This window comes from Strix uralensis, chromosome 4 (genome assembly GCF_047716275.1).
Source record: "Strix uralensis isolate ZFMK-TIS-50842 chromosome 4, bStrUra1, whole genome shotgun sequence".
Classification (NCBI taxonomy): domain Eukaryota; kingdom Metazoa; phylum Chordata; class Aves; order Strigiformes; family Strigidae; genus Strix; species Strix uralensis.
Genome location: NC_133975.1, coordinates 1,647,694 through 1,669,661, shown reverse-complemented (window position 1 = coordinate 1,669,661; position 21,968 = coordinate 1,647,694). Strand labels below are relative to the sequence as shown.

The window sequence follows — 21,968 nt, the reverse complement described above, 5'->3', positions numbered from 1 at the left end:
AGCTGAAGATTTTATTGTGTTGAGAGGAAAAACTTTTCCACCCCCATCCCCCCCTTTCTTCTCGGCGAGTTGTTTGTCCATTCACAAAACAAATACTCTGAAGCCCAGTACGGCTCATGGGAATAAATTTCAGGTCGAATTAGTACAGTTTCCTTGCTGTCAGGACGGTGGAATTAATGGTGTTTTGATGACACGAATTTTGAAGGGCGAACAAAGACGCTGAAGGGAGGGAGACATGACTCCTTAGAAGCGCGGTCCTCCTCTCCCCCAGCCTCTCTTGTCTTCCCTGTCATCCGTCTGCCAATCTCCCTGTCCATGGTTAGTTAAAGGCGCTTTTTATCCTCTTTTCTTTCCCACAGAGTTTGCCAGATCCGGCCCAGTGCCTGGGTTCCAAGGGGACACGCTGCAGTTGGCCTTCATCGACTTGAGACAAGTAAGTCTTTGTGTTTTTGTTTTTTGTTTTTCTTTTAAGATGTGTGACTGAAGACCATCAGGTCTTAAGGAAAGGGAGAGGAGGGGAAACGGCGTCGGCAATTTACGCCAGAGACCTATATTTCCCCCCTCCTCCTCCTCCCTGCGCTCGAAGCCACCTCCTTATTGAGCGCTCTGGGGTCCTGGAGATGGTGGAGGTGAAAAGGGCTGGTGGTACGGGGGCGAGAAAGAAAGCCATGCCTGACCCTGGCCGATGGGGTCCATTGTGCTCCCGTTGGCTTCTGCAGACGCGGCAAAAAGATAACTCGGCGACTCTCCCGGCTGACGCCAAGCAGGTGGTGCTAACAGAGAGAGCAGTGATGCAGAGACCGCCCGCCTCGAGGACTTTTGTTCACAGATAATGCCCACAGAGGCGTTTTGCGAGGGCGAAGGAATTTGCATTCGGGCTTGTGTGGGGATGGTACGCCTGTGTGCGCGCCCGTTTGTGTCCGCCTTTGGCTCGGCTCGCCCCCCCCTTCCCCGGTCCCCTCTTCTGCAGATGGTCCCCAGCCATGAATGACAAAGTGGCTGTTGGGGAAGATGATTGGGGAAGGCTCCACCCATCGGTGCCCACCTCTCGAGGGGGCCCTGTTAGAGCCAAGTTGACCATAGCAGGTACTGAGGCATTTGTGGGGCTTGGCAAGCCAATTTAGGGAAAAGGGCCATTCTAGCAAGTCATTTGTTTGGGGTAGAAATGGGCATTATTGATATAGTAGGCTGGAGGGGGAAAGTGAGGTGGTCCTGTCATCTCTTGGCACTGAAGATGGATGGGTAGGATAGAAAGTCTGAATGAAGTAAGACTCAATGACTGATGCTTCTCTCCTATTAAAACAATCTTTTTTTGTCTGTTAAACCCCCCTGGCTTTGTCCCTCCTGCCATCATGATGCAGTGCCTCTTGTTTTCAGGGTTGACGTAGTTTGCATTCTGAAAACTTTCGGGTGCTGAGGGTATTTCTTAAATCTGCATAATCCCTTGTATCGATGATCTCCTTACCACTGGGACTCTGATTCATGCTGGAGCCGCTTTTAACCCGTAAGGGTTTGAGAACTTCTCTGAATCCAATTGATGTGCAGGGAGCAATCTGTCATCCCATGACACTTCTTGCGGAGCAGCAAGAAGTTTAATAACGTTGAGATGCCGCGCGTTTGCGTTTCGGACTTGGGCCTGCCAGTAATTGCCAAGTTTGTTTGCAAAATGGCCAAAATAGCTACACGGGAAAGGTGTGTGCTGTCACCGCTGTGCGTTGAGATTTTTATCTTCATTAGCTTCTTGGCACTTTATTGACTGCAGCACGCAACGTGCTCGCAACCTCCTGGGTATAAGGAAATGTGGAGGCTTTGGTCCTTTTCCAAGCACGAAGACGTGAATGCAGGGATTTTGAAGAGGAAAGCTGTGGCTGTTTGAAGAATGAAATGCCTGAAAAATGCTCGGTGAAGTTCAGCTGCTCTGAGCCAGTGCATTAGCAGTGAAATGTTTGTACAGTTCATAAGTGTAAAATGCAGTCAAATGAATTCAGCTGGGGTGAGGAGAAAGCTGAACAGTAGCCCTCTGCAATTCTTCCTCCTCTGTCAAATGGTCGTCTCCGTACACGGCGGTTTCTTCTTTGTTTTGGAAGGTAGTCCCAAATTTTTTTCTTGCATTTAAAAATAACAGCTTTTCTGAATATTACGAGGAGAAAGGGGAGATGCTTTGGTCTGTTGAGTTTCCAGTGAGGACAGGCAGTCCTAGATCTCCTGGATAACAGGGATACTTGTTGATGCCGAGTATCTTACAGATCACAGACAACATCTCCTCGCTCCAAGAATCCACCTGTCAGTGGCTTATTGAGATTATCAATAACATGCAAATGAGATAGTGTGAAGCTCCGTTGGCTGCTCTGGGGCCATCACAGCTCCAGTGCTTCCACCACCGTGGTGCTTCTTGTTGGACTTCAGCTCCAGCTGCGGGGCCTGGGAGTGGGGGATAGCTGGAAGGGTGGCTGTACAGCAAACAGAGGTCTTTAATTTGTTCTTCAACTTGTTTTTAATTTGTTCTTTTGGGACATTGCATTCTTTCTCTTTCAAGCCGCTAAATGTTAACACAATATTGACTTAAAGCTACGAACGGGGTAGAAGATGCCACCTGAGAGTGTTTATGTTTCTGGCTGTTTTCCTTTGCCCGGGAAGGAATGCTGGCGTACTCAGTGAAAGGGTGTTTCCAACCTGAAATCCAGACAGGTTTCTTAAAATGTTAAAAGTAATTTCAGGTTTATATTTCAGGTAGGTTTATACTTATCTTGGAGCTGTCCTGTCAATTAGTGTGGCTTTGCACGAGCAGGCGGAAGCGGTCTAGCTTGGTTATGTAGGAAGGAAAAATGACTGGCCCAAAAATGCACCAAATAAGTAGGGAAATTAAAGAGATTTCCCTCTCCCTTCCCAATGTATTTCAGTACTAGCTGTTACAGAGCAATTGTAGATGAGGGAAAATTTTCAAAGTAATGTGGGATGATTAAGGGAATGGCCAAAATTAATTCTTAATGCAATAAAATATAAAATGGTAGAAAAACGTAGTTATTTGGTTTATGCTTTGAATACAGATCCTTGTAGTGGAAAATAAGCCCTATAAAAATGTCATTGTCTAAGAGCATCAGAGTTCCTCCTTGTTCAGTGCAGCAAACTCAAGTGTAAGATCCCTCTGTATAGCGGAGGTCTGATTTTCCCTTGCGCTCAAGGAAATTGGGAGCAATTCCATCACCGTATGGTAGAGAGGAAAAGAGTCAAGCCCAGAGAGTCAAAATTGCTATTCTGAGCAGACAGTAATTTAAAAAGGGACTTCTCTTCCCATCCTGGGACAATCCTAAATCCATAAATACCTTTAATGAAGCGATAAAGTAAACCAAGTTGCATCTCAAATCCTTCTGTAAGAGCCTTTTTATAACAAGGGTCTGACAGCGATACCCAAATTATTTAAGGCTTTACAAGGAAGCAATAGTTACTTTTTCTCCTTAAAGTTTAAACTGCTCTTACACACCCAGTGCTATATGTTAGAAATCTGAAATAAATTTAGTTCCATAAATAACCTTGCTAAAATATGAAAGGTGCCTAAATAATTGAGCCTTCTGCATCTTTCTTTCAAAAGTGTCTTAGGTGCTTCTGTCCAAATACCACTGAATGTCCAGATACCACTGAAGAGCTGCAGGAGTTTTCAAATCAGCCCCAAGTCTGCACATGCAATAAGTTCACTCTTCTCTCCGCAGCTTCTGGCCAGCTGGAAATGTTTTAGCTTTTCATTTTCATGGGTTTATTGTAAGAAAGTTAGTTGAAGAGGAAGGTTTTATGTTTGTCTGTGAAGTCACTGCAATCCACAGCCATGCTGATCTCTCCTAGAAGCCAGATCGACACTCATGGCTGCCCGCCAAGGAAAATCTGTCTCCAGCACTCGAAGAATTTCACTCTGGGCTCTAGCAAGGGAACGTCCTCGATGGATTAGAGCTCCTTACTCTAGGCCTCTCCGTCTGTCCGGCGAATTATAAATCCTGTGTGTTGAATTTCCTCTGCAAGTGCAAACTTCAGCATCAAGGGAGATTTAGAGAACGGCAGGCAGGAGCCCATCTTGTTGCAGGCACACGGACGTGCAACGCATGAGGATAAGGGGGTTCCGCTCTTCTGCTCCCTCCTTTTCCTCTTTCACTTTATGGTTGTAACTTGACGGTGGTGATGAATTAGAGCATCAGCTCATCAGACCCCATCAGGGAGGTTACAACAGGCAAGTGCTATTGTTGGGTGTGGAACAGCTCTTCTGCTTTCTGCTTGTCCAACAGCAAACGTTTTGTGCGTCTTTTTACTGTGTTTGAAAGCCAGTTGTGGTTATTGTGGGTTCGTGTTGGATGCCGGCTAGCTGAGTAATGAGAGGTCTCCCTCTGATGCATTAATTTTTTCCTGTTACCTCTGATAGAGATGCTTAATAAAGGAGTGTTCCCCTCAGAAACACAATTCCCTTCCATCCCTGCTCTGTGCCCTGTTCTTCCCTTGATACAGATTTCCCATCTCTTCTGCATTGTTTGCATAGTTACTGCAGTTTGGGGTTTTTTTCCATTTAGAAGTTGAGATACAGAGTTAGGCAGGAGCTTTTAGCCATATGAAATGTGCAGTTTGTTCTGTCTTTGTGCCCATCTTCATTTCCCCCAATGACTTCTGAACCTTCTGGCCCGTTTTGGCCGTATTTGGTTGATGGGCTTCAAAGCTACAACGGCTGTATGCGTTTTTCTGAAAACATGAGCCAAGATAGAGGAGAAAAGCTGCAGTGTGAACTCATCCCTTAGGCTCAACCTTGAGAGAGGCCCATGGGGAAACATGGGTTTCTAGGTTCTGTGCTTGGTTTTAAGGAACCACCTTCTCCGTTGTAAGGAACAGCAACCCATTATGTTGATACGGTAATGCTGGCATTCGTGGATATCCAGCTTAGCTTCTTACCAAAATATCAGCTGATAAATAAGGTTTTTAAAACTCCATCTGACTTGTTTGTTAGCAGCTTTAAAGGCACTCGGAGGCTTGGACTTGTGCAAGATGAGCCTGTAGCCAGTGAGATGTAGCCCTGTCTCCTACGCTGCTACCAAGTGGTCCAGTGGTCCAAGTGGTTTCCGTGCCCAGCCCTGGGCATGGTGGCCAAGGGGAAGCCCTAGCAAATTTGGGCTGAAGGGCCAAGGCCTCGTGGGTCTGTGCCTTGACATGATACTGCAAGACTCTGACCACCTCTCTCCTCTGTTACCTGAGGCAGTTTGATGGTAGGAAGGTGGAGACAGTCCCTCCAAGAGCTCTGTGGTAGCCTCCAGGACAGCATGTAGATTTGTTCCCCTCAGGCAGGAAGCCTTGGGATGTTTTTTTTGTAACTTGTTTTTCTATTTTGCCGCTAAATGTGGTTTCCCTGCCCTCCGAAGTCATTAGAGATATCTGAGGAGCAGCATGAAAACAAGAGGTTGGGTGAGCCCCAGAGCCAGTCCTGAGCCTCCTGAGAGAGTGTGCAGTGGTGTGGAGAGAGGCTCGTTAAATGTGAAACTGGTTTGGCTTATTTTTCCCCACTTGTTTTGCTGGGAGATGCAACGGAAGTTGAAAATCGTATTAGAGGGACAACCAATTAAGTCAACTATCTCAGCGAGATGTCTCCTCTTCACATGTACTTGCTTGCATCTTTGAAGCACAGGTTTCTGTTGTAAGAGAAGTTGCAGACAGAGTAGCTGCCATGTTAATCCTCGGATGCAGTAAGGCAGAGATGAAAAGGTGACTCACGGCTTTCAGCTCATCTACTTCCTTGCCAGTTGCTATTTTCCATCTCCAAATTGTTCTCTAGACTGCCATCCCCCCTGGCCCACCGCCTTGCCCATCTTTGGCCTCGTGGCTCGGCTGGTTCTCCCAAATGCCCGTTGCACTGCTCTGGCCAAAGGCTGGGCGTGGGGGATCTATACACTTATTTTTTTTTGAGAAGCACACCTGTACATTTTTGTTTCTGGTCATCTTTAGTATTTAATGCCCTTTACAAGGGGACTTTTACCATAGGAAGACAATATTTACATTTTTTATCTCACTTAACTTACATTCTCCTCTCCTTTTAACTGCATCCCTTTACTCCTGTGTTTGCCCTGTATTCTGTCCTTGCTTAATAGCGCTTGCTTTAATTATTTAACCATTGCTACGTGGCCTCTGCCACATTCTCCTCTCCAGCTCAGCGATTTGAAGCCCTTCTCTGGCTCTCGAGAGCGGTCCTGCGTGCCCTGCCCGCAGGTGCCTCCCAAGTGGTGTCAAGCGAAGTGTTGAATTCTATTAATCTTTCATTGCAAATGTCATCTTCTTGTGCACTAAGGAAGCAAGAGGTGTGAAGACACATGTTCCAGTTGCAGCCTTAATTCTTAATTACCCAGCAATGATGGGTTGGAGCTAGTTTTATCATTACCCTTAAATACAGGGTTTTGCTGTTAAGATCGTATCTCCAGGCTGTTCATTACTTTTTGTTGCTCCTCTCTGAGTTCCTTCCACTGATTGGTATCTTTTGGATAATGCATCCACCATTATTAATCATGTTCATTACGGTAGTGCCTACAGGCCAACTAATAACTGCCCATTTTGCTGGGTCTTGTGCAAACACGAAGACCTGAAGAGTCTAAACAGATGATGGAGACCAGAAAAGGCAGGCCAAACGCGTCTGACTTACAGCCGAACACATCACTGCCAATTAAATGGTATTTTGTTTTCTAACACCCGTGAATGTGATAGATGCTTTTCTAGGCATCCAGAAGCCGTAGCCGCATCAGCTTCCCAGAAGTGGAGATATGATCGCCTTCATCGTCAGTCACACCTCTCTACTTCCATAGACCCAAGTTATGCTGGTTTTTCTAAATGCCAGATTACCAGAGGAAACCGATTTCAAAAGCTGTAGTCTGGTGTTAATTTATGGTGGACCTCCGTGGTGTCTGGGCCACTCCAGCATCATGCTGAGTTTCCTCTCAAAAGCTATCTGTGTGAGGTAATACAATAATTTTGTTAACAAAAAAGAAGACTTGTACATCAGCTTTCTCTCTCGAGAAATGCCTGGATTTGTTTCCTAAATCCATATTTGGAATGAAATTACCTTTGAAAGTTTGCTGTAATCACTTGGTGGAAAGTAACAGTTTGTGTAAAGTTGCAGATTTATTAAGACCCATTTAAAAGCTCATGAATTTCATGTACTTGAATTGTATGAGTCATCTGCTCCTTGGAAGGTGGAGCTGGCCATACAGAATCACAGAATCATCTAGGTTGGAAAAGACCTTGAAGATTCATCTAGTCCAACCCTTCAGTTCAGGTTAGAAACCTGCTGTGGTGCGAACACGGCACCTGTTTCGCCTGTGAACAAGGTGTGCCCAAGGCCCTCAACATCTGCAGATCACATGAGGATCTGGGACCTATTCCCATGTCACCCCCTGTGCTTCAAATGCCCTTTTGATTTCCATTGCTCAAGGTATTTAGGTGTCTCCATCCAACTGGCTCCCACCTCATGTCTCCCTAGGAAACTTGGAAGAGGGGAAGAAATAGAAAGATAAGGTCATTGAATAGTTTGGGTTGGAAGGGACCTTAAAGTTCATCTAGTTCCAACTCTTTGGATGGAATCTAGTTCCATCCAAGATGGAGTGAATGACTTTAAAAAAACCCGATCAAAAATAACAAAAAACCCCTGCAGATGTTTAATGAGGGGTGCTTTTTGCCTTATTTCATGCTCTTAATATCACCTGACCCTTCTGCCTAGATGTTAGCACCGTCCATTTTAACCCCTGTTGGTAACATCAGAGCAAGGTGTTTTCTCTTTTTTGGCAAGCAGTTGGACCTTGATTAAAAGCTGTCTCAGAGGAGTTAAGCCACATCTAAGAAGTCATAAGAGATGGTTTCACGCTGTGTTGGAACCTCCTAAAGGTCAGGCCGGACTCCAGTGCATGGGCGTGCTCTTCCAGGCATCCTACACCTCTGGTGGTGCTCAACCATCCCAGAGTACTCATCGGGAAAGGTGCTCCATGTTGGAGACCCATCACGGGTGAAGATAGAATCATTTTTTCTCCACTCCCATGTATCTTTATGCAAATGCCCACGGAGATGTGCTCAGACAAGGATTGTTGGGCAGGAACCCCCCGGGCTGCGGCTAACCCAGTGCACCAGGAAGGACATTCCAGGGTCTTGGCCAAACCACTGCGTTTCTTGCTTGTTAGGCTCAGGGTACATTTATTTTTTTTTTAGAGCCCAAAACCCAGCAGTATTTGAAAAGGGCATATTAAGTAGTTTATTTATTTTAAATCAGCGTTAACTGTCTGACTCACAAAGGAAGGATGCTTCAAAGTTTGTGCTGAAAATCCAAGCTGCTGCTCGCTGTGCTCTGCAGAAAGGGGATGGGGAGAGGGAAAGACACACAGAGGCGTGAGCTCAGAGCAGATCTAGAACCTTAACTGTGATTTTTCTTGCTTTGGTGGGTTTAAGCTAGTCTTAGGGTTACTTTAAACATAGCCTTTTGGAGTTCAGTTATATTAAAATCGCACAGATCTCTAGTCCATTCAGCTGCTCGGACTCAGTCAGAATCCATCGCTCTTGATCCAGGAAGGATGTTTTGGCATGGCGAGGAATTAAAAAGTGCCTGGATGCTCCCCAGAGCCTTCAAACAAAAAAAAAAAAATCAAGAGTGCAAACATATTCTGTTAGCACTTCTCTTACGCGGGGAGCGCTGCCTGGGTTTCTTTCGTTAGGGCATGGCAATGGAAATTGTGGAGCCTGTCGACACTTTGCAGACTGGAACAATAAAAACAAACAAACAATCAAATCCTCTTTTCTTCGGAGATTTTTGGGCTAGACAAAAGAAATAAAGGGAGGAAATGAGGAATTTGAAAGTGAGGAACAGACCTTTCTACCTCATGGTTGAGTGTTAAATTCCTGGAGCTGTCATGTAAACAGTGCACCGGGCTTGTTTAGACGTTGAAATCAGAAGATGGTGGGGTGGGAGATGCTTGTTCTCACCTTAGTCTGTGCTTTAGGCTGACCCTTGGGATTTGCTCAGGAACAACTGGGCTTTCTGCGCCGTGGCCACCCCCAAGTCTGGGGTTTGGTCCCGTGCACCCCACGCTGCTGTGTCCATCTGCTGAAGTTAACACAGAAATTACATTTTTCGTTCCAAGGCTGTGTGCTGAGAGCAATTTAGTAAAACATTATGCAATCACTTATTTTTCCTTTCTCTTGTTTTCATGTATATTTTATGGTAAAAGAAGCAGTGCGGCCACTCAGACGGGACTCCACGAAGAACCTCAGCAAAAGGGGACCTTGCACCGGAACAGGAACATATTTTAGTTGGGTTTTTTTCCCCCGAGACTCAACTGTAGACCCTGCCTCCTTCTGAGCACCCTCAGTTCTGGCTGCTCGTGGTCCATCCACCCTGGCGCAGGTTGCTGTTACTTCAGGCATCTGCTGCGGGGCATGAACAGCAGGAGCTGGCCTGGGAGGAGAGGTCTGGTGGGAGGAGAGACCTCCTCCCCGCTGTGCCCTCTAATTGCAGGAGGCTGTGAGACAGTCATCCGACCGGGGAAACGGACACCGCTGGAGTTATAACGCCCACTTTCACCTTTAACCTGCTGATTGAGGCAGGATTGATGGGGAATAGAGAGGGCCAGAGGTGGTTGCCCTTCACCTCAACATCCCCGCCTGTGAAACCGAATCCGCTCCGGCGATCTGTGCATGCTTGGGAGCTGTCACTCCTGAGCTGGTGAGGAAGAGCCGTCCATAAAGAAGCCTTTATGGAGCTGCCTTTCATGACATCCTAGCTTCACCTTGTGCAATGTGAGGTTTTTTTTTTTTTTTCCTGTTGCTACTGTGAAAGTGAAGAGTCACTCGGCTCAGCAGCTGGACCTCAGTGGGTGGTAAAGTCAATTTTGCAGAGCAGTCTTGTCTTTGAAGCCGTAGGGAAACAGTATCCTGATGCATCCGTGTAATTCTTCTCCTTGGGATCTCTCAAGTGCAGCTGGGTCGCTGGGTTGTCATTTCAGAGCAAGGAAACGTTAGCTCTTGGAAAGCCTGTTGTGGTATTTTGCCAGTCAAGCAGTCAACTTTCTGAAATAAGACACACAAATCATAAAGCCACCAGTGATGTGATGAACATCTGGGGAAAGTACACAAGACAGGACCACCGGTGCTTTTATCCATCAAGGTGACTTCAATTGCAGGGCGGTTGGTTGAGAAGCCTTCAGTACCCAGTATCCTTCAGGAATGAGCTATTAATTGCCCCTTAGACAACTGGTCCCAGAGCAGTCTGTTATCAGACTCTCTCATTGATTTTTTTCCATTTGATTTAAAGAGTACACATATTGACTAGCACTTATGTAGTGTCATACATGTGCATTAAGAGGTTAATAAATGAGATAAGGTTTATGAGGAAAGGCAGGTGACTGATGTGTAAGAGCTCGATGAAGGAGAGAAGACAGAGGAGAGGGAACGTGACCTCTTCATTCTTCAAGCTGAAGCAGTGAAGAGCAGGTGCAGGAATGACAGTGGTGCCAGAGCTTTGGAAGAAACCAGCAGGGAGGAGATGTGTCCTCCAAACAGGTTGAGAGTCGAGATCTCAGGATTCTGTTTTAAGTTGACTTTAATGTTATATTTAAGCCCTTTAATATTATATTTCAGCCAACGATTCCTTTGTGAAGCTCGTTCACTTGAGGTTAACGGACTGTGCATCTCGCACAAAAGCATTGGTCGATCACAGTTGTCATTTTTATTGATGAATTGACAGCAAGGTGGCACTATATAGCAAGGAACGTTGCAGTATGATTTATTTCAACTTTTCTGCTAGTCCCTTCCCATCCCATGATAAAAATAGTGATTTGCATTCCTATAAGTTCTGTTGATTCCAGGGCACATGTGTTTGTTTTTAAACACAACGCAATGGTTGTTGCCGTTAGATGTGTAAATGGGTTATTTTCTAGGTGGCTTCTATTAGGAGAGTTTACAGATTGATCTGACGATAGTGGGAAGTTTTATGCTCTTGCTCTAAATTGGTTTATCAGTGTTTACGTGCAGTTTTCCTCTAGAATAGGAGAGGAGTGGTGCAGGTGTCTAAATGTGGATGTTTACTGCTGCCGCAGAAGCCCAGAGGTAACCTAGATGTCCACAAGAGACAGGTAGGTAGGACACAGGCATTCAAGAACCTTGTGCCTTGCTGGAGTAGCAGCTGGTGGATGCCCTTAGGTGCCTAAAATGGCACCAGATACCTCTCTTCAGGACCTGAACTGCTTTGTGTGACTGCTGGTTGGTTTATTAGATGTATGTCAACATCTGTGTAGTGACAAAATCGAGCTTTGAGGTAGGAGCTCTGGTACTAGTAGAGGTAAATGAAGGTGAGATGGGTTTTGTTCTAGCCCATGGCTGGTCGTGTTCCAGGTGCATGTGCTAATTCAGTTTCAGTTTCTATCCTTAAATGTACCTGCGCAATTTCAGGGAGCCAGGAGTTGGGAACGTGGTCTCCACAAGGCAGTTCTTTGGGAGGACAAGAGGAAGTGGCCTCAGGTTGCACCAGGGGAGATTTAGGTTGGATATTAGGGAAAATTTCTTCACTGAAAGGGTTGTCAATCATTAGAACAGGCTGCTCAGGGAAGGGGTGGAGTCACCATCCCTGGGGGTATTTAAAAGACGTGTAGATGTGGTGCCTTGGGACATGGTTTAGTGGTGGCCTTGGCAGCGTTGGGTTAATGGTTGGACTCGATGGTCTTAAGGGTCTTTTCCAACCTCAGTGATTCTGTGATTCTCCACTCCCAGTGTTATAGTGAACAAACCAGAAATATCCTCAGTTGACTTTCTGGCTTTCAGGTTGACTTTGCATTCCTGCCCATTAGTAAAACAAACACTTAATCCTAGAAATGTAACAAAATTCACCAAAGCATCGGAGATTTAACAAGCATTAGAAATCTGGTGTGCAATTTTGACTAAATATAAGAATAAGTACCCTTATTATTGCCTATTTTTATACATATCCAAAACAACGTGTGACTTCCAAGATGGTATGTGAGATCAGCGGAGCGCAAAGAGGGCTCTGTGTGCTACGATACATGGGGAGGAAGAGGGCAATTAGGCTAATGGTCTTTAATTGATACAGATTGAGGTGGTCTGACCACCAGCGCAGAGGAGTGGTGGTTTTCTGCTGTGGGGCTTGTTGGAGGATCTGGCTGAAGGTGAAACCAGCCTAAAACGCACATAGATTTTGTACCTGGACCTAAGAGCAGATATGAAGACTGAACAAAGTGAGGACAGGTTCCTTCTGGACCAGGAGGACCTCCTGAACTTTCAGGACTGTCAGAGGAGATGCAGAGGAGAGTAGGCAAGGCAGAGGAGAGTAACCGACGGTGAGAGGAACGGCCTATCCCTGTGTGTGGCAGTGGCCCACCGAGGAGTTTCTGCCTCGCAGGAGAGCGTGTTGATTGCTCTGTAATGGTTCACGTGCTGCTTGCAGTAACGCCTGCGGTGAGGTGAAGCCGAGGGGCTGAACTCCACTTCGCAGGCTCGACCCTTTCTCTCGTGAGAGGGTTTGACGTATCTCCGAGGGCTATTGAGGTTCCAGCTGAGATGATCTTTCCTCTGGAAATGATTGTGGCATCCCTATGGCTTCTCACCGGTCCAAGCAGCAAACGTGCGTCTCACTTGGCTCACTGGAGGTTAAGCAATGGAAGAACCTTGAAGTCTTCCCCTCCACCTCCCACTCCCTTTGCATTGCTTATTGATAAGATGTGAAAGCCTTTCAGACCACATATCTCCAAAGCCTTCTGCAGGAGGCCCTTCCAGCGCTCACAGAGAGGGTGGCTGATGCCCCTCTCGTCAAAAAACCTTGTGTTTTGTGATGGTTTTGAACCTTTGGCTCTTCTGCACCAAAACCCAGAAACATCTGGCTGCTTCCCGCAGGGGTAAGGAGTGGGGTGGTTTCCACCATGGGCTACATCTTCCTGTGCTTGCAGACAGGTCAACCCCAAAAGTGAGGGAAAAAAGGTGGGGGGAAAGGAGCCATATGACTCCAGACAGTGTTTATTATATTTGACTGTAAATCTGTTCATTTAGCGCCTGTTATTACTGGATGCTTTAACGTGTTCTTAGGCACCGTGTCTGCAGCGGTGGGGTTGTTTCGAGATGCCAGACAGGTTTCTGCTGCAAACACCCATCACCAGCTTACGGTGTGTTTTCACATGGTTCTCTTGGGTAATCCCTCGCTCTTTCTAATAAATCTAAAAACCACACGAAGTGCAGCATTTATTCAGGTCATGTGCTCATGCATATTAATCTCTCCAGCCGGCTTCTCCTTCATTCATTTAAATTCTCCTTCTCTATCAGGCCTCGCCGAAGACAGTTCCCTGGGGGATGTATTTTCGTGTAACAGCTAGCTGGCGTCAAGTCTCGCGGATCAATACTGTGCATGCTTTCAGCGTTTAAATTACCACCATGGTCTGTTGGTCTTGGCTTAGGCAAAAGAATCCCGGTGATGAAATGACACTCGATCTGGAGTTTGCCAGATAGTGTAAACAAGCACATTAGTTGGACCGGATAGGCATGATAATTGCAGAGCGAGGCTGTTGCTTGAATGGATCCATTAAAGTCGGCTTCAGGGAGCTGCATCATCCTTTTAGATTGCTCTAAAGAAAGGACCAAAAGAAAAATAATCGTGGCTGGATGGTCTTGCTGCAGAAGGGCGAAGCACCAAATTTATCCTTAATTCTTTGTTACTGAGCTTGTGCCGCTGGTGGGTGCGATGCGGGGTGTTGGATCACTTGGGGATCCTCTTTTTTTGTGCTTCATGCTGTAGGAGAGCTGTGGTTAAATGGGGTTAGGTAACTGTTGGTGTTGAGCAACCACACGCTGCAGAAAATGGGTAGAGGTTTATGTCTTCCTATTCCAGGCCTCAAGCCCCTCATTGATCCCATCGGAGAGGAGAAGCACCCACCTTTTTTCCTTCTCCAGAGTGGTTTTGACTGTTTGCAGAGAGAGGGGGGTGAACATTTTACTTACTTTAAGAATTTTTGTGCTTTGGAGCCAAGTGAGTACCAGAAATGCTGCAATTTGGAGGGGAGGTCCCTGGGAGAAGCAGGGTTTGAATTTGGAAAGGTCTGCCCGAGGAGTGATGGGGAGATCCTGATGTTTGTTCCCTGATACCTGCTCACGTTGCTTGAGAAACAGCTCTGTCATGGGGAAGAAGGTTTTCGGGAGATGTTTGAGTTATTTTGATGGAAGTTTGAGAATTCAGCTGTAAGAATATATTCACAATTTTAAGAGCTGTGGACCAGCTCTTTTAAAACAAAATAACCACCTGTCATTCTAGATGTTAGCTGGCCCAACTTTGTTGACCCAACTTATGCTTACTGGGTAATCTGTTGGGATGGCAACGGTTGAATTCTGTGCACCACCAAGAGCCTTTATCTTGCTTGAGCAAATCCTGAGTTCATTAAATTGGGTGATTTAGCTCTGTGACTTGGTTCTTGTAGTTTTTGATTAATCACTCAGCTGTGGTGGTTGACCAGTCAAAGTGGCTTGGTTTGAACAGACATAGAGGTTGCAGAGCTTCCCTTTCTGGCACGCAGTTGGGAGTTTGGTGTCATTTGGGATGAGACCTTTTGTGAGCAACAGATTTGTTTCATTTCTGTGACTTTTATTTTTTTGTAGCTTCCCATGAACTGCCTGGTTCTGTCTCCTTGGGTGGGTGCTGGGCTGGGTGGAGCTGGGAGTTCCTGGCGTTGGAAATTCAGGTTGTCCTGGGTGGATGCATGTGTCTTTGAATTTTATTTAAAGCATGTGTATGTTTTGAGCATGGGCTGGAGCACCGTGATATGCTGAATTTCATAAAACAAAAAGAAAAAAAAGTCTGGCGTTTGTATTACGTGGTGTCAGAAAGACAGAGAAGGAGCAATAGGTGTGTACCACACCGAGACTCACTTGGCATCTCCCCATCCTCCTGTTCACAGCAGTCGCATCTGCCCAAGTGGAAGAGTAAATACTCCTCCGATCTAATCACGTTAAATGTTCCAGAGTGTAATACCTTAATTTGGTTGCTGACATGACGGCTGATGGAGAAATGATGTGGTAATCAGGAATGACAGCGATGGTAGATAGGAATCTTTTGTTTCAAAGATTAAGCGAACCTGAGTAGATAGTCTTGTCGGGTGTGCCCCGTAACCAGAAATAGTCCTCACACGCTGACTCAGAGCACAAAGCCACTCATGAAAGTTGAGTCTTTCTGCAAACGGCTTGACTTGTTCTCATCTAAACCTGTTACCTCCAGAAGATCCAGTCCAAGGTCAGAGGCACCTGAGGTTGGACTCTGATCTCAACGTTCTTTTCCAACCTAAATGATTCTATGATTTTATGATTCTATGTGGTACTAAGTTGTGAGTACACTACAAAGAAAAAAGCAACAAAAAAATAGAATACATCTTTTCTTCTTTTTTGTGGTAACATGGAACCGAAGCGTACGAAGTCTGTTATTGCTCTGCTCCTCTTAATGTTTAAAATCTGGAGGGGGGAGGGAATCCTCCCTGGAATGCACACCCTATACAGAATTGCTTTTCAAAAGTGTTTGAAAACAATCGCTTCTGCAGGAGTAGGAGCTAATTTGAACAGCCAGTTCTGTCCTTGAGATGTACATTCCAGGGTGCCAGAGGAAAATAGCAGCCTGGAATTTGCTTCATGTTTGAGGTTAGTTTGAAAGGAGTCCGGTGCTTTTATTGAGAGTGGTTTTATATAGCAGCTCTCCGTGGAAACAGTTTGTCTTTTATATTTTTAGGTTAAGGGATTTCTTTAAGGTCAGCCTGAGTTCACACAATTTTCTCTTCTGCCTTGATGAAGGTAGGCATTATTATTTGAAATGACCAGGTTCCAGACTTGCTGCATAACCTCTTGGGCACGTTATTCTATATGGTTGTGGAAGCAGGTTGATGAAACGAATGTGCACATGTCATTTCTCAGTTTGTGGAAAAATGCCACTTCCATTTTATCCCCTTGAACGGGTGGAAGTTTTCCGTGAGCATCACCTGGTGTCCCAGACGCTTGTTGCCTTTAAGAGGAACATTGCTCACAAATTTAATTGCGGATTTTATAATTTTATAATCCCTCTGCCTTTCAGCCACTTGCAGCTTTCTCCAAAGGGCTCTTAATAGAAGGCAGAGAAAGCCTCCAGCACAAATTTCTCTCCAGTAGCATATTTTTCCTATAGATTATCCTTTAATATACATGATGAGAATATTCTGCTCTCGTAAAGAGATAGTACAGCATGTGTGGGGCTGTATGCATAAATACATATGAAGTTACAAAGTTTTCCAAGAGGAAAAGGTGATGTAATGGTCTGTGGAAAGAATATTTTTTTTTATTCTTTCTCTCCTCTGATCGCACTTACGATATAAATAGTGGAAAAAGGCACAAACCCATTGAAATGCAAACCACTCCAGTAAAGCTCCCTCCTCGCTGCGTGCTGGGTTCAGGCAGCAAGAGGCTTCCATCGGTGGTTTCCAGCACATTAGCGGCAACGTGTGGAGCCATCTGTCATGGCTTGGAGGTGTCAAACCGATTCAGCAGTTCATTAGGCAAGGCCAGAAGAAAAAAATAAGTCTAGAAAATCAGCGTATAGATGGGAAAAAGGGAGACTGAAGAGCTGGAGGAAGCACGCTCTGTGCAGGGCTGTAATTTACTGAGTCATTTGCCATCGCACCCTGTTGCAGGGTCAGGGCAGTTCATTTGCCAGTTCTGCAAGAGGTTTTGGTGTTGTCTCCAGTAGGTTAAGGCATGGTCAACAGCAACACCAGGGCTTCGATGGGTGGCACCTGTCCTCTCCAGAACCACCCTCAGACATGTCCCAGCATCACGCTTGGGAGGAACCATCCTGGTGGACACCTCTCAGCTTGGATTAAGTTCGAACAAGACCTCCAGATAACAGTGTTTGCTGTTTTCAGAGCTGAGTTTCAGTTTTCAATGATTTCTTCTAACAAAGTTGTTTGCCAGCAGGATGAGTTGAAGGAGCCGAGACCTGCTTTGGTCTCTGGAGCTGCCGAGGTAGCACCAGGCTGCTTGTGGTGCAGCATCTGCAGAGTAGGTCTGCTCCGTGGGAACCTGCGCTCAACCCTCCTCCACAAACCCTCTGGAGATGTTTACGGAGAGTTTCTAAGCTTTTAGCCATCCATGGCCACTGACAGAGCAGCAGGCCATTGCTATTTGCTTTTTCCAGCAGGCCTACTCTGGCTGGTGTGCAGGGTCTGGTCTTCATCTTTCCACTTTTTCATTCCCTATTGGAAATCAGGCATTGCCTTGGTGATACTGGATATAACTGGCCAAGCAGCTACATGCAGCAGGACATTGGTTTTAGGGCAGTTAAAGCTCTGTCTTCATCTTCTTCCCTTGTTATTAAACCCTTTTTAAACAAGTCCAACTCTGGATAGTGACAGCTTTTTGTTTCTATTTGGTACTTGCATTGTCTTAATGGTTTTCTTCTCTTCTGCTATGTTCAAAGACCAACTTCTGTATCTTCATAGGCTGTGTTGCCAGTGATTGGAGAGGTAGCAACATGAACTGGGAATGTTTTGGTTTAATTTTCTCATTTCTTCTCAACCTGTCTGCTTGCAGGTCAGTGCCTCAGCTCTAATGCTTGACTTCCCACTTAGCCCCACATGGGCACCCAAGAGTTTGCTTGAAGGGAAACCTCGTGCTCTGCAGTTACGCTGGGATTTGAGATGTACTCGTTTAACTCAAATTATCAGCTGACACTGCACTGATTTGCTTTATTTCTAAATGGGCATCACACAGATGCGGTACCTACCAATTTACTGTACAAGCTGTGTTTTCGTTTTGAACACGAGAGTTCAATCAGGGAATAGCTTTCTGTGCATTTGGAAACTGCAAAGCAAGTCCAACCATTGTAAAATGTGTGGGAATAACGTCAGTTATTGCTTTCTCTGAAGTAGCCCAGACTGTACACAACTTGCAGACCTTATTCCCAAGCGAGAGATGGACGAGGAAGGGGAAGGAGATTCCTGCATGGAGTTTGTTTCAGAATCAGAATCATTCAGGTTGGAAAAGCCCCTTGGGATCATCGAGCCCAACCCTCAGCCCTACTCTACAAGTTCTCCTCTACCCCACATCCCCCCACTCCCCCCACAGCTCATCCAAACGGCCCTTAAACACACCCAGGGATGGGGACTCCACCCCTCCCTGGGCAGCCTATTCCACTCTCTGACCACTCTTGCTGGGAAACATTTTTTCCTCATGCCCAGTCTGAACCTCCCCTGTTGCAGTTTAAAGCCGTTCCCTCTTGTTCTGTCACTAATTCCCTGGGAGAAGAGACCAGCACCAACCTCTCTACAACGTCCTTTCAGGGAGCTGTAGAGTGATGAGGTCTCCCCTCAGCCTTATCCTCCTCACACTAAACAGTCCCAGCTCCTTCAATCGCTCCTCATAGGATTTGTTCTGCAGGCCCTCCACCAGCTTCGTTAAAAATACTGGTGGGGGGTGGGGTGGCTTTCTTGACGCTTGAGGTGAAGAGCAAGGGGAAGGTTTGATTTCTCCTGCCCCCATGGGGTGCGGGGATTCCTCCCATCCCTGCTGGAGCACAGGGCTCAGGGCAATGGGACGGTTGAGTTCCAGGCCTGAACAGAGCAGCGCAGTGAGTTAATGAAGAAATCAAGTCTTGAATTAAAGCTTCGGGGTTGCTGATGTCCCATTAAAGGCCGCTTTGAAGGATGCATGCAAAGTATTTGCACAACTATTCTAGAAGGCAAAACTGTTCAGATACATTGCCAGGGTTGGAAAGCTCATTTTTATTTTTCTGTTGGATCTGTTTGCAGAGTTTACATAACTTGGTGTGTTTTCCCTTAAATAAGCACTTCAGTACTCTTTTAATCAGCCTCTAAGACCTCCTCCAGCGGTGGAAGGTACATGAGAGACCTCAGCAAGGCATTGCAGCCCCAAGCAGGAGCAGCACATTACCTTTTAGCTGTTTTCTGTGGAACAGATGGACATGCAGGTTTCTTCAGAAATTTCTTCAGAAATGCATTTCTGAAGTTTTCCACACCTTCAGTGACCCGGGGAAGCCTGGATGTGCTGATAGCGAGCAAGATTGATGGTAGACTTTGAGTCTGTGCTTAAAGATGGAGAGCTTGAATAGACAACCAAGTTGGGTATTTTTCAGATGAAGCCAGTGACAAGTTTGCTGAAGTTTTGGGCAGGATCTGGCCTTTATAGAGTAACTAAATTTTCACAGCTATGCTTAATGGGAAACTCCTAACTGTACCAGTTAGGAGCACTGGTATATTCTCCCCATTCTTGTCAGACTCTCATACCTTTCTGCATGCAGGCATATACCTGTGTATATACATATTTGCTCTTGTTTTGTCTTTTTTATCACTTTCTTCCCCATACAGAGCTCCTTTCCTACTCTGTCTTTCTCATACCCATCTTGTTCCCTCCTATTTGTAATCCGTGGTGTTTCCTGAAAAACAGTAAGGAAGCAGATTCAGACATTAAATGAGCTGTCTTAAGGTAGGATGTCTAAAATAATTCTTATTTCTTTGGGAAAAAAAAAATAGTAATTCCAGAGTGTGACCATGTAGCACAGAAGAATATTGGGAAGGGACCCCTGGGCATCTCTGCCCCAGACTTCTGTCCAGAGCAGGGCTCATGCCAAAGGAAGACCAGGTTGCTCAGGACCTTGTCCAAGGGCTTCTCAACCTCTTTGGACCCCTTTCCCATCTCTCTCTCTGGGAAGTGCTTGGGTTTTACCTTGTATGCCACTGTGATTTCTCTTGCTGCAACCTGTGCCTCTTGTCCTTTTGCTGGTTGCCTTGAGGAAGCTCTGGTTCTTTTTTCTCTGCCTTTTAGGTTGGTAGGTACCAAAAATCTTGACCCCATAACTCTCAGCTTTTAGTTTGGGACCAGTGTAGTACTGAAAATATAAATGCATTTTTAAATTATTCTTTTTATCTCCTTAAATGAAACTAGTGTAAAGCTGAAAGAATTAGAAAATCAGTTTTTGTGAGGAAACCATCCTCCCATATGTCACGGAAGAATGGGATTCATCTGCCTTTCACTTTCTGGGTCATTTTGAGCATTGTCATTGACTTTAATTTAAAAAGATTTGGGAAAACATTGCAGCCCTGCTGGCTGGCCAGCCTTTTCCTTCTTGGGCTGAGCATTGCTGTGTTTCAGGATGAACCTTCCACCTGGTTCCCAGGTCCAAAAACCTGATCAGTTTTTTTGATAATTACTTCTTCAAAGCAGAGACTGCCCATCTCCCGGCATCCCATCGCTCCTCTTCCTCAGAGGTTCCCGAAACTCTGAACTCAGCCCCGCTGGGATGGAAACTGAATCACGGTGCAGGAAAGTCCCGCTGTTCGAGTCACAGGAGTCGTTCACATGAGCAAAACGCTGGCCCAAAGGCTTTGCCAAAGCCACTAATAGGATCCAGGTTTCTTGGGTTGGGGATGGAGTCGGTGGGGGCTGGCGTGGAGCGGTGCACCAGGGCTGCAGCTCTGCACCCCACGCTGGCTGTTGTCTCGGCCAGAGTCCCCGTGCCTCAGTTTCCTCCTCTCCTCCATGAAAAGTTTTGATATATGTGGATATTGAGAAAAAGCCAAGTAATAATGGGAAAAAAATTAGGGGTTTTTTTCCCTTTTCTTGCAGGGAAAATGTCTTGCAAACTCCTATGGGACCTGAAGCTCCTCTTTTAAAACATACTTTAAAATTTAGGATGGAAGAGGGTTATTTTAGCTGTTTACGGTCAACAATTAACAGTCAGTCTTGCCCCAGAATGTGGTAGGTGGTCTGCAAAGAGTAGCAAAGACACGATTGTTGCTCCAGTCAGCCTAGTCTAAGTGGAAAACACACAGACCATGGCTGGAGCTGACAATGAGCTGAGCACTCAAGCCCTGAATCTCAGCACAGATCTCATTAATGCAATCACTTTTATTTGGATTTTTATTCATATATTTTCCACTGTCTTTTCAAGCAGCATTTTCTGCAAGTTACTGAAACAGTCTGTGGCTAGCACTGCAACTAATGAGCTGGCTGCATCCAGCTTTACAGAAACTTGTCAAAACACTGAAGTACAACCAACTCCCTCTTCTCAAAATTCATGGGGGCTCCATGCATAGATGTTACAGACTGAAGCAGCTGAATAATCTACAAATGAGATTTAGTTTTTAAAGTAGATTATGCTAAGAGGATTATTTTATTTTTGGGGGGTAAATGATAGGGTTGCAATTGGATCTTTTGACAAAATCAGCTTTTTGGGAGGTGGGGAAGTATTTGGATACAGCAGCCTGGCTCTTACACAGAAGCTTAAATCTGTCTTCCATCAATGAGGCTGGAAATCACCACGTGTGTGATGGTATTTAGTTTCTTGAGGACTTTTGTCCGTACCATAGGAGTAGCTGCTGCCTGTGGAAAGGCTCCCGTTGAGCTCAGAGCCCTGAGCCACCCCGCAAGGTGCTGCTCTGCCCTGGGATCTCTGGAGTTGCTGCAGCTTCTCGTCCCTGGGAGTCGAGTCCTTGGAGCAGGATGAGCTGCATGGGGAGCTGGAGCTGCCCACCAGCAGCAGAGAAAAGCTGGGTCTGGGAGGTCGGTGAGGCTCCCAGCATCCTTCTTCCACCACTCCCATCCACGGCTCACTTAAAAACAAGACGAGTTTCCGCACTCACTGCCTGCCACTCTTTTTGGCTTTAAAATAAAATGAGCAAACTCACAGTAGCGTGGTGTTTTTAAAAGTAAAGGGCAGCGTAACCGGGCTGCCTTCCAGATAAATGAACAACCTTGGAAATTACATGTTGAAAACACATGAAAAATGGTTGATGGGTTGGAGTATTTGTTTTGAAGATAACATATCCCACCCCGCATCCTCTTGCTTTACTCTGGTTTTGCTCTCCTGTGGCTCTAGCAATGAAGAGCTTTACTGTGCTTGCAAAATTTATATAATGCACACATTCATTCTCCTGTGGGCTAGAGCCTTTAGCAAC

General features: G+C 45.8%; 1 protein-coding gene across 6 annotated transcripts in view; it reads left to right on the top strand.

Moving 5' to 3' along the window:
• EXOC6B (exocyst complex component 6B) overlaps positions 1 to 21,968 on the top strand; it is a 353,544-nt gene that overhangs the window by 253,231 nt on the left and 78,345 nt on the right. For all 6 annotated transcript variants that reach the window (XM_074865395.1, XM_074865396.1, XM_074865391.1 and 3 more), the window contains one exon: positions 360 to 433. In XM_074865395.1, coding sequence (XP_074721496.1) covers positions 360 to 433 — 74 coding nt within the window. The remainder of the gene's footprint in view (positions 1 to 359; positions 434 to 21,968) is intronic.